Source organism: Lepidochelys kempii, chromosome 7, assembly GCF_965140285.1.
Source record: "Lepidochelys kempii isolate rLepKem1 chromosome 7, rLepKem1.hap1, whole genome shotgun sequence".
NCBI lineage: Eukaryota > Metazoa > Chordata > Testudines > Cheloniidae > Lepidochelys > Lepidochelys kempii.
Genome location: NC_136386.1, coordinates 60,724,410 through 60,738,752, shown reverse-complemented (window position 1 = coordinate 60,738,752; position 14,343 = coordinate 60,724,410). Strand labels below are relative to the sequence as shown.

The 14,343-nt window shown below is 50.5% G+C and overlaps 1 protein-coding gene across 1 annotated transcript; it reads right to left on the bottom strand.

Annotated features, from left to right (window-relative positions):
- Positions 1 to 8,355: 8,355 nt before the first annotated feature.
- Positions 8,356 to 12,223, bottom strand: LOC140914673 (homeobox protein MSX-3). The gene is made up of 2 exons (XM_073353109.1): positions 11,409 to 12,223; positions 8,356 to 10,133 (listed from the first exon to the last, which is right to left on the bottom strand). The coding sequence occupies exons 1-2, from the start codon at positions 11,839 to 11,841 to the stop codon at positions 9,712 to 9,714; spliced, it is 855 nt and encodes a 284-aa protein (XP_073209210.1). The 5' UTR covers positions 11,842 to 12,223; the 3' UTR covers positions 8,356 to 9,711.
- Between the last annotated feature and the right edge of the window lie 2,120 nt (positions 12,224 to 14,343).

Genomic DNA, 14,343 nt, shown 5'->3' with positions numbered 1-14,343 from the left:
GAGTTCTGTGGCATCCTTCCAAGAGTTCTGGCTGGCCTGACTGGGGGGAGAGGTGGTCGGATGTGGGGAAGGGACATACCCAGTTCTTCTGCCACGACTACATCGGGGGGGCCAGTCAGAGGAGGGATGTGGCGATTGAGCAGTTGGAGTGAAAGGTTTTGGAGCCGGAGAGGTGCCTGGCCACTCACCCTGGGGATCCATCCTGCTGCAGGTAGTGTCAGGAGAAACGGGATGAAGTCTGGGCCCTTGATGACCATTGGACGCAGGATGCTTTTGTCTGATCATGTATCCAGCTTCTTCAGGAGGTGGATTGCAGCTCCTGCTTCTATGCCATGGAGAAAAGGAGGACATGGAAGAGGACAGCACCCCTCTTACAGATCCAGTGGAGAAGCAGCAAAGGGTGGGAGCTTTCTACGCAGACTTCTTCTCCATGGTCCAGCTAATGCTGATGCTTGTGAGATGCTGTGGGACGAACTCCCTACAGTCAGTTCGAGTGACCAGGACTGGCTAGAGCTTCTTCTCACTCTGGCTGAGTTCTTGGAAACCCTTCATCTGATGCCTAATATAAAATCTCTAGGCATCAAAGGGTTGAACTGGGGAGTTCTACTGTACATTCTGGAACGTCCTTGGGCCAGACATTGCCATTGTCTGAACCAAGGCCCTGGGGAGTGGGGCATGTCTCATGTTGTGCAGGGCAGGCCATGCTTGCTCTGCTGTCCAAAAAGTGGGTCCTCCATGGCATGAAGAATTGGTGCCTACTATCACTACTCGGCCTGGACTTCAAGGTCATAGCTGTGAAGAAGTAGGAAATGTTTGTAATATTTTTTATGAAGCCTATGTGCCTCGGTTTTCCCGATGCTTTACGTGGCTACACAGTGGGGGAATAAGTTTGCTTTCAGGGCAGGCTGAGACACATAGGTGTGTGTGTTGTCTCACTGTTTGCGCCGGCAGAATGTGTCATTAAAAGGACTGAAAGAGACCGACCCGCATCAGTGGAAAATCCGAGAGGACAATGGAAAGACCAGTCATCAGGACATTGACACCTAACCACCAATCACCCAGAGGGAGGAGGATTTCCCCAACTCTCAGCAGGGAAGCTGAGCAGAGACTACATCTTAAGAACAAAGGACTGGGAGGTATAAGATGAGGGAAAAAGAGTTGGCTTGTGGCAGAACCTTGGAGTTCTCTCACCTGGGAGCTGACTAAGGCCATGTCTACATTGCACTTTCGTCATTAAAACTTTTGTTGCTCAGGGGTGTGAAAAAAACATTGGTGTGGACAGCACTTTGTTGGCAGGAGCCATGCTCTTGGTGACGAAGATACCACCCCTTGTTGGGAGTGGTTTTATTTTGTCAGAAGAGCTCTCTCCCAGCGATAGAGTGGCTACACTGCACACCTTACAATGGTGCAGCTGCACAGCCGCGCCGTTGTAAGGTGTGCAGTGTAGACAGAGACTAAGGAAGGAAGTCAGAGAGAGAGACAGAGAGCCTGAAAATGGGGTTCATTATAGCTTGCCTGGTGCTCTAGGCTGACCAGAATGGACTATGCTTTAACCTTATGTCTCTATGCTAACCTAAGGATTTCTGATGCTGTGTTCTTGGTGACTAATAAACCCAACTCTTTTCCAAACATTGGTGGAGTGTCACTGTAAAAACTTGGTGGGATGCATTAATCCCTGAAGAGTGTATAAATCTCTAACCAGGACAACCTCTGTCTGGTCTGAGATCTTCTCCAGCTGGCAAGTAGGTGTGGTTGGTCACTCCACCTCCTGTACCTTGACCAGGAGAACACCTGTGACAGGGTGGATCACTGGTATCTCAGCAGGTGTTTGGCTTTGGTCCCCCAATTCATGGGGTTTCTCTAGGTGCTGTACACCTCTGCAGAATGCTTGGGGAAGCTCAGCTGCACCCTGACCAAGCCCGTCATCTTTGGTCAAGGGGTGCATCAGGGCTTTCTGTTTTGTGGGGAGCTGTATGCTATTGCCATTGAGCCCTTCTCAGTCTCCTCTGCAAGAGAATGACAGGTTGGTGCTTTGAAAGCTTCACTTGAGAGTAGCCCTACTGGCATGTGCTGACAATGTGCTCCTCGTGACCCAGAATCTGAGGGAACTGGCATGGGTGGAGGCTTGCCATGCCATATATTCAGCAGTCTCCGCTGCATGGGTCAAGAGCTCTGCTTTGATGGTTGGTAAAGGTGACAGGTGGTCTCTCTCCTACCCATGTTCTCTGCCATCTGGTGGAGCAAGAGTCCACTGCTCTATCTTGGCATATACCTTTCTGCCACCAATCCCTCCTAGCTAGAGAATTGGATTGATCTAGAGGCCAGGTTGTCTGACCAGTTGCAGAGGTGGATGGGGCAGCTCTGGTGCCTTTCCCTTTGAGGCAGGGCGCTTCTGATCAACCAGCTGTTCCTGTCCATGCTCTAGCACCAGTTCAATACACCGAGCCTGCTCTTGAGAAGTCTGGCCAGCCTCCAGAAGAAGATCCTGGAGTTTGTCTAGTTGGGGGTGCATTGCCAGTCTCTGTGGGCGTCCCGGACTGTATCATCATGCATATGCACAAGGGGGCTAAATTAAGATTGTGTTCATGAGCAATGTTCCTTCTGGCATTTTCTGACTTGAGAGTGCTTGACTTTGCAAACTTTTAATCCTTTAATTTTGGATTTTCTAATTTTTATGGATTAGTTTATTGTTGAGAGTAACCTTAACTAATGTTAAACACAGTTTTTTGTTTGAGCATTGTACAAAGTCTTGTTTGAGGGGGGAACAATCACAAGTCTGTCTTGTGATAGGAGAGGACAGGTAAATATTCAGAAAGCCATATCTAGCTCCCAATTGGTAAGAAACAAATAAACAATATACATGAAAAGAGCTGTAAATTCTCTTTGTTTCATGTAACCCCCTTTTCAGAAAGTACCTTTGAAAAGGACCAGTGTAAAGTATCCCAGTACAAGCCCAAAGGAGCCCATTAGCAGCTGCTCCAAGCCTGGCTTTGACTGCAGCTCCTCTGAAATAATGTTATGGGAAATCAGCAAAGGCAGCCGTTGCCATTTCATCCAAGGCACTGGTGACTTTCCCAGTATACAAATGACCTGGAGGGAGAGAGTGCTAAATGGCCGATAATCTCTGATGTCACAATGTTTCTGTTCAGGCAGCCGCAGGGGGCAGCAAATGTTCAGGGTGTGAAAAAATCAGGCTTTTCTGGTGCTCTGGTTTTCCCAAACTTCCTAAAAAAACCAGCAACATCCAAACCCAAAATACACATCGAAAATCATTCCACATACATAGTCATTAGTGGCTGAAATGTGGTTCAATTCTCCATGGCATGCTTTCAAAAAAGGGTTCTGAAGCAAGGTTAGATTCTGAGGTACTGACCCTCTTAAATCAGAAAATACTGATGCAACCTGAACTATGGTATCACTACTGACAGCCCATAATAGCAAGGCATGAAAGAACAACTCTCCCAAACCCAGAGGAAATACCTTAGTTAGAAAGCAGCTAGTTTATTGTTTTAAAAGTTCAGTTGTATCTACAGTATATTCCACTTATTAGCAACCCCTTGGTCACCAGCAAAAAAGTGCTTCTATCCATCAGTTGCTAATATACTATGTGGAAGGCAGGTTTGTGAGGCTGCAGCCGTGCAAACCTGCCTGCTCACAAGGCAGCAGTGGTGGGGAGGGTTGCAGCCAGGATGTGGGCATTTGTACATGGAGCTAGGGCCTCTGGGAGTTGGGCCTCAGCACCTCTCAGCACTTTTTTTCCTGGGTAGGGCACAGCCCAGAGACTGCAGGGAGAAGTACCATGCAGCCCTGCTACTGCCCAACCCATAGCCCCCTACCTCCTGTGTGGTCCCTGTGCATGTGCAGATTTGCAGGGCTTCAGCCCCAGAAGGAAGCGCCATAACCCAAAGAAAGGAGATGACCCTGGTAAGATGCCTCCTGGTTGGAAGGGTTCTTCAGGCGGTTTTGTTCACAGATGACCGTGATTGTTTGCTGATAAAGCATTTGGAGTGGTTTCTGAATCCATTCCTGCTGCCTCAACAGCTGTGGGAGGGGTCTCCACCCCATGGGGAGTGGTGGGAGTTTGGAACGAATGACCGAGAGTATCACACATCACAAAGTCCTGTGCAGTATAGTCCAGGAGCTCCAGACACCCAAAGCCAGAATCAAACCCATAGACCAAGCAGCATACCACTTATAGTTTCTAGGGTTTAGGAACAAAGTAATATCCCTTTAAATAATTTGTGAGCCATCTAGTGGTACTCACTGTTCTATATTTTAGAAGTTGCCAGAACACAACCAGTGTGGCAATGTGTGTATGGAGCTAGGTCTGGCATATTGTGTCCATTGAATAAACACTGCTAGTTGGATTCCACTGTGCCTGTATGGTTCCCTCATGCCCTGTTTGTTGCTTAAAGAGCAAGAGAGACAACACTTTAGCAGCAAGGCAGGGATCGTAATCTGGGAATACAGTCAGGAATAGGGAGCAGCCTAGGGACAGTGCAACTAAAAAGGGAACTGCACTTTGCAGCACTCAGACCATAAGTGATCTGCTCACTTAGAGAAAAATTGTGTTAAAAATGTCTGGCACTTTGGGGGGAATGGACTTGTTTGGTAGTTCAGTAGCAGACTGGCCCCGCCTCTAGAAAGAGATTGAAACAGGATAGACGAGCGAATGGTATAATTGATGAGAAGAGAATCCTAGTTTTACTGAGCATGATGAGCTCAAACGTGCACCTTGCTAAGCAGACTAACAGCTTCTTAAACTTGCAGCCAAAATATCTGCTGATTATGTAGAAATTCTACAAACTCGCCTGTTCCCAAAAGCCATGGTGATCATAGTCATTCCTGCTTTTAGAGTAACAGCCGCGTTAGTCTGTATTCGCAAAAAGAAAAGGAGTACTTGTGGCACCTTAGAGACTAACCAATTTATTTGAGTATGAGCTTTCGTGAGCTACAGCTCACTTCATCACGAAAGCTCATGCTCAAATAAATTGGTTAGTCTCTAAGGTGCCACAAGTACTCCTATTCCTGCTTTTATAAATGGAGTCAAAAAGGCAATGAAAGAATTTCTGAGTATGTGCTTGAATTAAGGAAAGTAACAGAGCACTGCCAGTTTGGAGAGAGTTTACATGGTGCAGTAAGGAACTAGTTACTGTGTGATATGCAAAATGAAGCACCTAAAAACAGTTATTGACTGAGGCTGATTTGGCCCTAAAACAAGCACTATAAATTGCTGTTTCAGTGGAGATGGCCTAATGGGACTGTCTCTTCTTCCCAATTAGGACAGTTAACATCATCTTTAACATCCTGCCAAGGACTGCCATGTCTTTAGGAGAGTCTAGACAGCTAAAAGGCTGGGCCAGAATAGGGGAAAATGTTGAAATTAAACTGTGTAACCTTTTATGGTTGGAATGTTTTAATTGTTTTCCTTTCTTATGCAAGCTTAATAAAAGGGATTTTAAAGGGGGTTCTTCACAGTGGGAGCTGGGACTAACATTACAATTTAACATTGTAACAGTAAACAAGGGCTTTAAACACCATAGCTCAGTTGCTCCCTGGACCCCCACTCTTTAGCTATACAACAGCCTGATATAGCCTTTATTGGGAGGGATAAAACACACCCTTTGCCAGTGGGTTAAACCACTGTTTTGTAGACATTTGTAGAATGCTGGGAATGTGGGTCCATGTTCTTTCTTGGCTCTGGTGGGGGAGTGTGGTCTAATGAGTAGAGAAGGGATCTGCAAATTAGCACTCCTGAGTGGTCTTTGCTTTTAAATGCTTTGCATTTACAATGTGCTCATTAATCTGTGGGTCTCAAACCTATTTGTGAAGAGCGGTATGTTGGAGTAGCCCCATTTTGAAGACATGGAGCATGATTCATCAGTACTTTGTGGCCCCTTTGTGCTGGTTGAACTGCACCTCCATAAAGGGACGTACAAGCTGCCTCCCCTTGTCCCCTGTGGCAAATACTTCACTGCTGCAGGAATGAATTGGGCCACCGTAGCCAAGCACACAGATTTAACACAGACTTTCCGAAACACAGTATGGCTAAGTGACTAAGTGACTGAAAAGTAGGTCTGCCACTTCAAAGGCCTGGGTTCTCTTCCTAGCTCCCCCAGAAGTGCCCTTGTGCAACTTTACTGATCACCAGTTATCTATGAAGATGCCTCTATCTTAAAGCAGGTGTATGACACCCTACTCGATATTAACTGTTAGTGATTAGGGTTCACAGGCTTGTGTCTCCCAGCCTAGCTACTTTCCTTGTGACCAAAGGACAGCTGCAGGGCTGGCATGCTCCTGTCCTACCACCTTACTGACACTGTTAGTCTATGCAGTTGTTTGGAAACAATGAAGAAGGCTCAGGGGGGCTTGGAAGCAAGGTCAGTGCAGTAGGAATGTTCAAAAAATAACAAGCATGTGCCAAAGGATATTTCCTATGGCTTACAAATCTCAAGAGATTTTTTATGGAGGAGGTGAAAGGCACTGCTCTGACTCTACGAGTATCCCTTTGCCAAATGTCCAGTTCCTGATGCACGGCCCTAGGGATGTTTAAACCAGCGTTGAAAATGTTTTTAGCATTGGTGAAAGTATCTATTTTTTTATTGATCTGGATCTAAAAATGGCTAACCTAATTTGCTGAAACTTTCAAAAGAAACGTCTGTTGACATTATAAGCAGCGAGTCTAGGAAATTACAATGGAAAGGATTAGGTAACTTGAAATATTGGCATCACTGCCACTTTGCCAAAAACATTATTGTAATGGGGAGACTTTGTCAAAGGAGTGAGTCTCACGTTTTGTCCTGAAAGCAATGAGATCTGGTTACTCTAATCTCTTCTTGGAAGGGATTCTACAGTTGGGGGGCTGTTGAGCAGAAATCTATCTCCAGCTCTCATACCTTTCACTCTTCCAGTGGAAAGTGTCATCGTTCCTGAGGAGCACAACTGCTGCATGAGGTCATGGCCTCAGTGTCTTGAAGGCAACCCTTGTGGATGTGGCCCAACAGCACTCCCTTAGAGGCTGCAGTAAAGCAGAGGCAGTTCAGAGCAGGAGAGGGCAGGTATGGGGAGAAGTGGTTGAAGGACTGGGCATTGGAGGGCAGTTGCTAGAACCATTCCCACAGAGGCTTGAGTAGTGCTGTAGCAGTAGCTTCTTCAAGGGATGGATTCTAGCCCAGTCGGTGCAGAGTGTCTGGCATCCAGCAGGTGGCAATAGTGCCTAAAGGAAGAGCAAAGGCAGGTCTGGAGCCCCAGCCTCTTACTCCACACAGCCAGCCACAGTTTGAAACTTGACAGGTCTCCAAGAAATACCAGTAATTTCCTGTTCCGAGGGCTGATGCTGCTTAGCGCAAACACATAGTTTGCTACACGTTTAGAATCATGACAAAGTCTGAGACATGGGCTTCCAGTTAAGAATGGCTGCTAGGCACCAACCCTTCCCTGACTGGGAGCAGGGCAAATGCCTGGGACCCACAGGGCTGCTTAAGGGGCAGTGAGCTGTAGGACCCCTCCCCATCCCATCATTCCTGGGAGCAGGAAGGGACCCTAGGTTTCCCAAAGACTCCTGCAAAGGGTAGGGGCAGTGTGACAGGGGTCACCCAGAGAGGTGCATTCCCCTGACACCATGCTGGGGCCTTCTCTGGCAGCACCTCAGGAAGCTTCTTAAGAGCTGTGGCTGAAAAGACACACTTAAAGCTCTGGCCAGAGCCTGGGCTTGCCCTACTTCCTCCCAATGGTAAGCAGCCCCAGGCTGCGCCCTTCCTGCCATGAGCCCTGGGCCAGGAAGATGGGCAGTGAGCTGGGGAGCACCACAAGAGCAGCAGCCCCACCACTGTGTGGTGTGTGTGTGGGCAGGGGGGAAGCAGGGCTTCAGAGTGCTAGAGAGTGGACCGGAGCCATTGCCTGGGGACTTGGAGCAAGACCCTTGGCAAATGGGAGGCCTCCAACACCTGGAGAAGTGGTTCTGCTCTCCGGTGGGGCAGCTACCTCTATTCTGGTCACTCCTCTGAGATGGCTGGGGGTCGCCTCTAGCAGTGGCAGTGCACAGTAGCTGGCTGGAGCAATGGCGGAGGTAGCTTTTTGCAGTACATCCAAAGAGCCCCAAGAATTACTGCACCAGCAGGGCAAGGAGCAGTGCTGTGTGTGTGGCACAAGCCTGACACCTGTTGGGCAGGCAGACCTGGCTAATCTGTGTGGTATTTTACAGGAATCCCTCTTGGCTCTGCCCAGCAGCCAGGCCTCATTGTGCAGGCTGAATACACTGGCTCTGGTGGTCTCTGGTTAGGAGACTGTTTGTTACATTTTGGGGAAAGCTACAATATTTTTTATTAAGAACAAAGCTGCGAGCGGCACCGCTGCCTTGATTAACTTAGAGGCTTTATTGACTGGCTGCTTTGTACAAAACAGGGAGATTTCTGCCTCAGCCCATTCAGGGCTCTGTACAAAACCCAAACTATGTACATGGAATTAGCTCTGTGTCTTTCACATGGGCTGAAATGCACACAGCCTAGACATCTGTGAATACTAGTGAGCATTCACCTATAAACAGCTTAGTATCCTGAAATACAGCCCCCTCGTGACCAATACAAAAATCAGACTGTCCCCTATTTACAGCAAGAGAGCACTAAGGGACCTGGCCTCGAGTCACTGCCAGCCCTATGGAAGGCAGCACGGACCTGGCAGAGCTCCATCCCGCAATAGAGTGACTCCGTAGGGCTGGCTGCTCAGGAAATAATGGGTGTAGAGTCAGGCCCATTGGTCCCATACTGTGAAGTCATGACTGGGTGGAACTCATTCATGCCAGGGGGAGCCTTGCAGAGGGGTAGTCGGGGTGGGGGGGGGGGAGAAGAGGAGGTCACTGAGGAGAGCTAATTAACCAAACCCAAGCTGGTTCTGGAAGAATGTGCGTGTGTTGGTGGGCAGGGGTGAACGGTCTCTGCTTTCTGCTGTTTTACTCTCATCTTTCAACACCTCGCGCTCTGCCATGCAGCATTGGGAGCAGGGGAAGCACCAGGCTTCTCACGCAGTGCTGCAGTATCAGTGTCAAGCACAATAGCATCTACGGGTGTTCAGGCCACACAGTACCATCACGCTGAGTCAGTCAGACCAACACAGGCCAGAGACCTGCTCTCTGCAACCCCAGCATCGAGACCAGTGACTTGTGGGTTGTTGTAAACACTCAGGGACAAGCTCCCCTAGACTAGGATATGCTTGGGAGAGGGAGACGCTAAGAGGAAAGGCCATTAGAGACCAATACAACGAGATGGGAACTTCCTGTCATACTGTGATCAGGTCTCCCCTGTTCAGAGGCTGGGAGACAGGATCAGATTCACCCCAGGATCAAGAGGAACCTGACACAGTTGAGCTAAAATCATCCCTGTGCCAGCTGGTCTGGGAATAAGTGCATTGCACAGGAGTGCTGCAGTGAGGGAGCCCATGGGGATGGAACTTTTTCTTGCCTACAATCTGGGAGGCAGCGATCCTTCAGTGTTGAAGCCCAAACACTATTCCAAGTGGATTTTCGCCTGCTGTTCCACAGCCAGGGACTGACCCTCAGCAGCTGTAAGCCACTCAGTGCATGCTGGTCAGAAGGGGGCTAGTCCACAATCAGCAACCAGCAAAGAAGTGGGTTTGCAGGCCCGCATATTGTGCTGCCCGCCCCATGTGCGGCAGCACAGGCTGGGGCACACAGACCCTGGTCCCTGCACCAGGTTGTTAGGACAGGTAGTACATGCCATAGGTGACTGGCGCTGTGAAGAGACCTGGGACAGGCTGCAGGGCTGCTCTACCGGGGAAAGTGCTGGTGGCTCCATACAGGGAGGGGGAGCCCACATGTGCTCCCAGCGGGAAGGGCAAGGCAAAAGAGGGCAGCAAGGGCTTGGTGGCCAGTTTGAGCTTCTCCAGCTCTGCTTCCTGCAACCTCTTGGCCTTAGCCCTGCGGTTCTGGAACCAAATCTTGACCTGGGTCTCTGTGAGATTGAGGGAGCTGGAGAACTCAGCCCGCTCGGCGATGGACAAATACTGCTTCTGCCGGAACTTCCTCTCAAGTGCTAGCAGCTGCGAGGTGGTGAAGGGCGTGCGGGGCTTGCGATTGTTCTTGTGCTTCCTCAGAGTGCAGGGTGGAGGGCTTGGCTGCCCTGCAAGGTGACACAAACAAAACAGCCCAGCTGCTTAATGGGGAGCGGCCTTGGCCCGGCTGCCAGGCCAAAGGCGCAATCTCCGGGACCCTCCAGCCCTGTATTCCTACCCTACCCACCTCAGATGTGGAGTCCATCCTGGGTTCCAGCCCTGCCATGAATGTGTGTTTCCCCAGTGGGGCTAGCTCCCTCAGGGCTGGGAACCCAGCATGGCACAGAGCAGGTCTTCCCCTGTGACCGCATGACAGGTACTCACAAAGCCCCTATTTGGGGCCCAGAGACTCCCTCATGCGTGGAACCAGGAATGCTGAGCTGGGATGTGGATGGAGCACTGGCCATCAGGGAGCAGGGCACTGTGGCATGCAGGCTCCACATGTCAGTCCCTAGGAGCTCCTGTCTCAACTGGAGAAAGCAGGCAGGTCCCTCCCTTGCCCATGGGGTTCCCAGTGCCCAGCTGCACTGAGTGACCAGAGTGCCATTCAGTTTACAGGGGCAGAACTGCCTGGGGTCAGAGCCATGGGGTTCACCGTGCGCCTGGCCTGGGCATGGGCATAGGAGCTGAGCTCACAGCCAGGCACCAAGTGCTGTGAGCTGTGGCCCTGGGCCCAGGTGGGACCCCCAAGGGAGGAGTGCAGGCCAGGTCCAGGTAGCCTGCACACCATTAGCAATGTACAGCGCTATCTACAGGGGAGAGCACTGGGCCTTTCCCCCACTGTTCAGAAGCGAGTGGCTGGCTAGGGCTGATAGGGGCGCGGAGTGATGGCAGGGCCAATGGCCTGGCAGACTCTACCAGGAGGCCGTAGGTCCCAGCAGGAGCCTGGGTCGGGCTGTGCTGCTCACACAGGACTCGTAGGCACAGAGCATGGGAAGCTGCAGCCACCTTAGTGTCAGCTCGGGGGTGAAGTGATGGCACCTCAGCCTGGCAGGAGCTTCGCAGCACAAGCGAGGGGCTGGGGTGAGTTAGGGCCCGCTGAATGGCTGTTGTCTCCCCATCTACTATCCTGCGGGCAACATGCCCTTCCCACTGGTGGGACCGGGTCCTGACCATTCTGCTGTTCAGAGGAGGCCACAGGTGAGCCTGGCTTGGGATCTCAGGTGGGGAGAGGGTCACATACCAGCAAGGGAGGGAACCCACGCCCCATGAGTTTAGTGCACCCCTGCTGCTCTTGCTGGCAGGGGAGGGGGTGCCAGGTGTCCCGCTAGTTGGGCTGACAGTTGCCCAGGCTGGCTCTGTGCTCTGATACACAGAGGTGCGGGGTAACTTTAGGTACTTACTTGGTGGAGAACAGGCAGACTTTGCAAACCAGGAGTTGGGCTCCTTGTCACCAGGACTCTCCACTGCTGGTGGCTGCTGCTTAGCCCGCTGCTCTGGGAAATCTTGGCCTGACTCTGCCGTGTACAAGCTGCTCTGGGCCCGGGCAGGTGGCACTTCGGCAGTGGCAGCAGGGGGTGGCTGGTGAGGGCGGCTGCTCCGGGGACACAGCTTGCGCTCTGTGATCAGCAGGGACTCCACACTGAAAGGCAGCAGAGGGCTGGAGGTGGTTTGGCCCCTGCATCCCGGTGCCTTGGAGCCCATTCTGGGCAACTCCTCCTCAGCGAGGGGGCTCCCCTTGGCAAGGGCAGCCACTCCTTTGCTGGTCTCTGTGCAGGCTGTCTCCGGGCTCAGCAACCTCTGGCAAGGATTCATCCTCAGGGAGGAGGGAGCCATAAAACTGCTGCAGAGGGCAAGGGGGCATACGCACCCTGGGAGGCTCCAGACACCGCCCCAGAGCTCAGGCCCAAGCAACAGCCTCAGGGGTGAGGTCCAGGCTCCAGGGTCCCAGCTCCAGTCTCAGGGGTGGGGTCCAGGCTCCAGGGACCTGGGTCCAGCCTCAGGGTCCAGACTCCAGGGACCCAGCTCCAGCCTCAGGGGTGGGATCCAGGCTCCAGGGTCCCAACTCCAGCCTCAGGGGTGGGGTCCAGGCTTCAGGGTCCCAGCCCCAGGCTCAGGCACCACCAGTGCAAGGCTCAGGGTGGGAGATGGGATCCCGGGCTCCATGCTTGAGGCAGGGCAGCAGGCTCGCGATGGGACTCGGGGACCCTGCAGGCGTCTCCCGCACTTTAACAGCTATAAAAGTTCTGCCGCTCCTCTTTCATGTGGCCGCCCTCCAATCTCCCCCCTGCAGCCCGTGACGTGCCGGGCGAGGGGCTGCCATTGGCCGCCTGCACTCTCAGGCCGGAGCCGTCTGGCAGGGGCGGGGTGGCGGCGGGTGGCCCCCGGGCTGCAGGCTCTGGGAGCACAGTTCAGTGCAGTTAACAAGCTGGGCAGCGGCCTCTCTTCTCCCATTGCTGGGCGCTTGTTGGCACCAGGGAGAGCGGCTCCCCCGAACTTCCCACTAGCATTTCCCTGCTGGATTCCCCTCTCCCCAAAATCCTGCCTTTGCACACCAATGGGCCAAGAACATTTATTTCATCAGCCCCTCACTAGCCACAAACCCGGCAGCCCCCCAGTCTGCCAGCAGCGAAGGCTGGGAGCCCAGCCTGCTCCAGGGGCTAATTTGCTGTTTTTGAGACTGGGGATTGTTCTTTAAATCCCCTCCCCCCCGGCTCAGTTTTCTTGAACTTTGCTGCGACTTTCAGTCTCCTATTTTACTTACCACGGTAATTGCTAATTTATTACATTGGTCCTAGTCTTTCTGCCGTGCAGCTCGTCTTGGTCCTTCTGATTGTTGCTGCTTCATTTGAAAAGCACCGGGCAATCCTTCACCATAAGTTGGAGCATTTTAATAAGGCAGACAAATTATGTTTTGGAAGGCGCCAGGCGCAGCAGGATCAAAAGGGAAGCTACCTCGGGGAGAATAGGCAACAGTTAACTCTACTTAATTGTCCTCCCAAAATTTAATGTCTAGTGCATGGCTGAAAGGACTAGATTCGCACACAGGCGGGCTTTTTATTGGCTGTTAACTGTTGAGCTGCCGGAATTACTTGAAAAGCAATTAAGTTTGACATTATTACCACTAATAATGTTTTCTCTGAGGGACACATTAAATACAGCTAAAAGTAAACTCTAGTGCATAGGATGAAAAGGTCTTTTCTTTTCAGATTTACAAGAGCTTTTCGATTGAATGTTTGTTGTATTTATTCCAGAACATTTGATATTGTAAATGGTACAGCTGAAAAAATTCCAAATGTGCTACCGTATGTTTCAATCCATTAATCTGAAGGTGGATTTATGTTTGTTTGTATTTTTTTAATTTAGCATGTGTCAGAATTTATTCACTGAAGTGACACAACTCAGGAAGTAACAGCATATTGATTTGAGAGAAAAATCCTGGTTTACCACTCTGGTCCGTAATGTTTTCTAAATAAGAAAATATTCTTCAATCTCTCCTTTAAGTGGTTGCCTAATACAAAGTGGGCTATGTTCACTTTGAACAGCTGCACACACGGCTCTGCCTGCTCATATACCCATATAAACAATTCCATTTGGTCAAATAGTTTAGCAAGAGTTAATGGGAATCTGCAGGTCCCAAGGAGGAGTGGGTCTGTGATACTGTAGAACCGGCAGTCCACCAGCTCCAGGACAATGCACATACCTCTCTCTAGAGTTAAATAAACATGTGTTCTGTGTGATTTTGTGCTCACCTAGGAGCACACGATGTGCTTGAAAATCTATTTGGTATCTGTAAAAATAAATGAATATCAGGATCTCCAGATATTCTGATTTTGATCAAAAAAGGTCTCAGGAGTTGTAAAATTTTATTCCACTTAATGTCCATATGTAAACAAACATCTACAAAGGAATAAAGTCTGATCTACCTTTGTTGTGCCATGGGGACCCTCATCTTTACAGAAACAGCCTATGCATTATCTGATTGCTGGTCAACCCCACTAATGTTATAAATAAGATTAGACTAACTACATCTTTGACAATGTTTGACACCGCTGTAACTCCTGGGACAGCAAGCACAGACTGCATCCCCATGTGCTGCAGATCAGAAATGACTCAGGGTCCAACAAACACTCCGGATGGAGAAACAGGACTCCGGAGGCCTTCAGGAATCCTGGGATGGACATTACACAGAAAACAAAATGTTGGCTTTCAAACCCAGAGTTGGCTGTGGGGGGAAAATCCCTGTCTAGAAATTGCCAGCACCTTTGTATTGAGAAAATTGCAGCGTCCTTGTTCGGGCAAACTCTGGGAAACACTCAGCACAGCCTGCAAGATCAG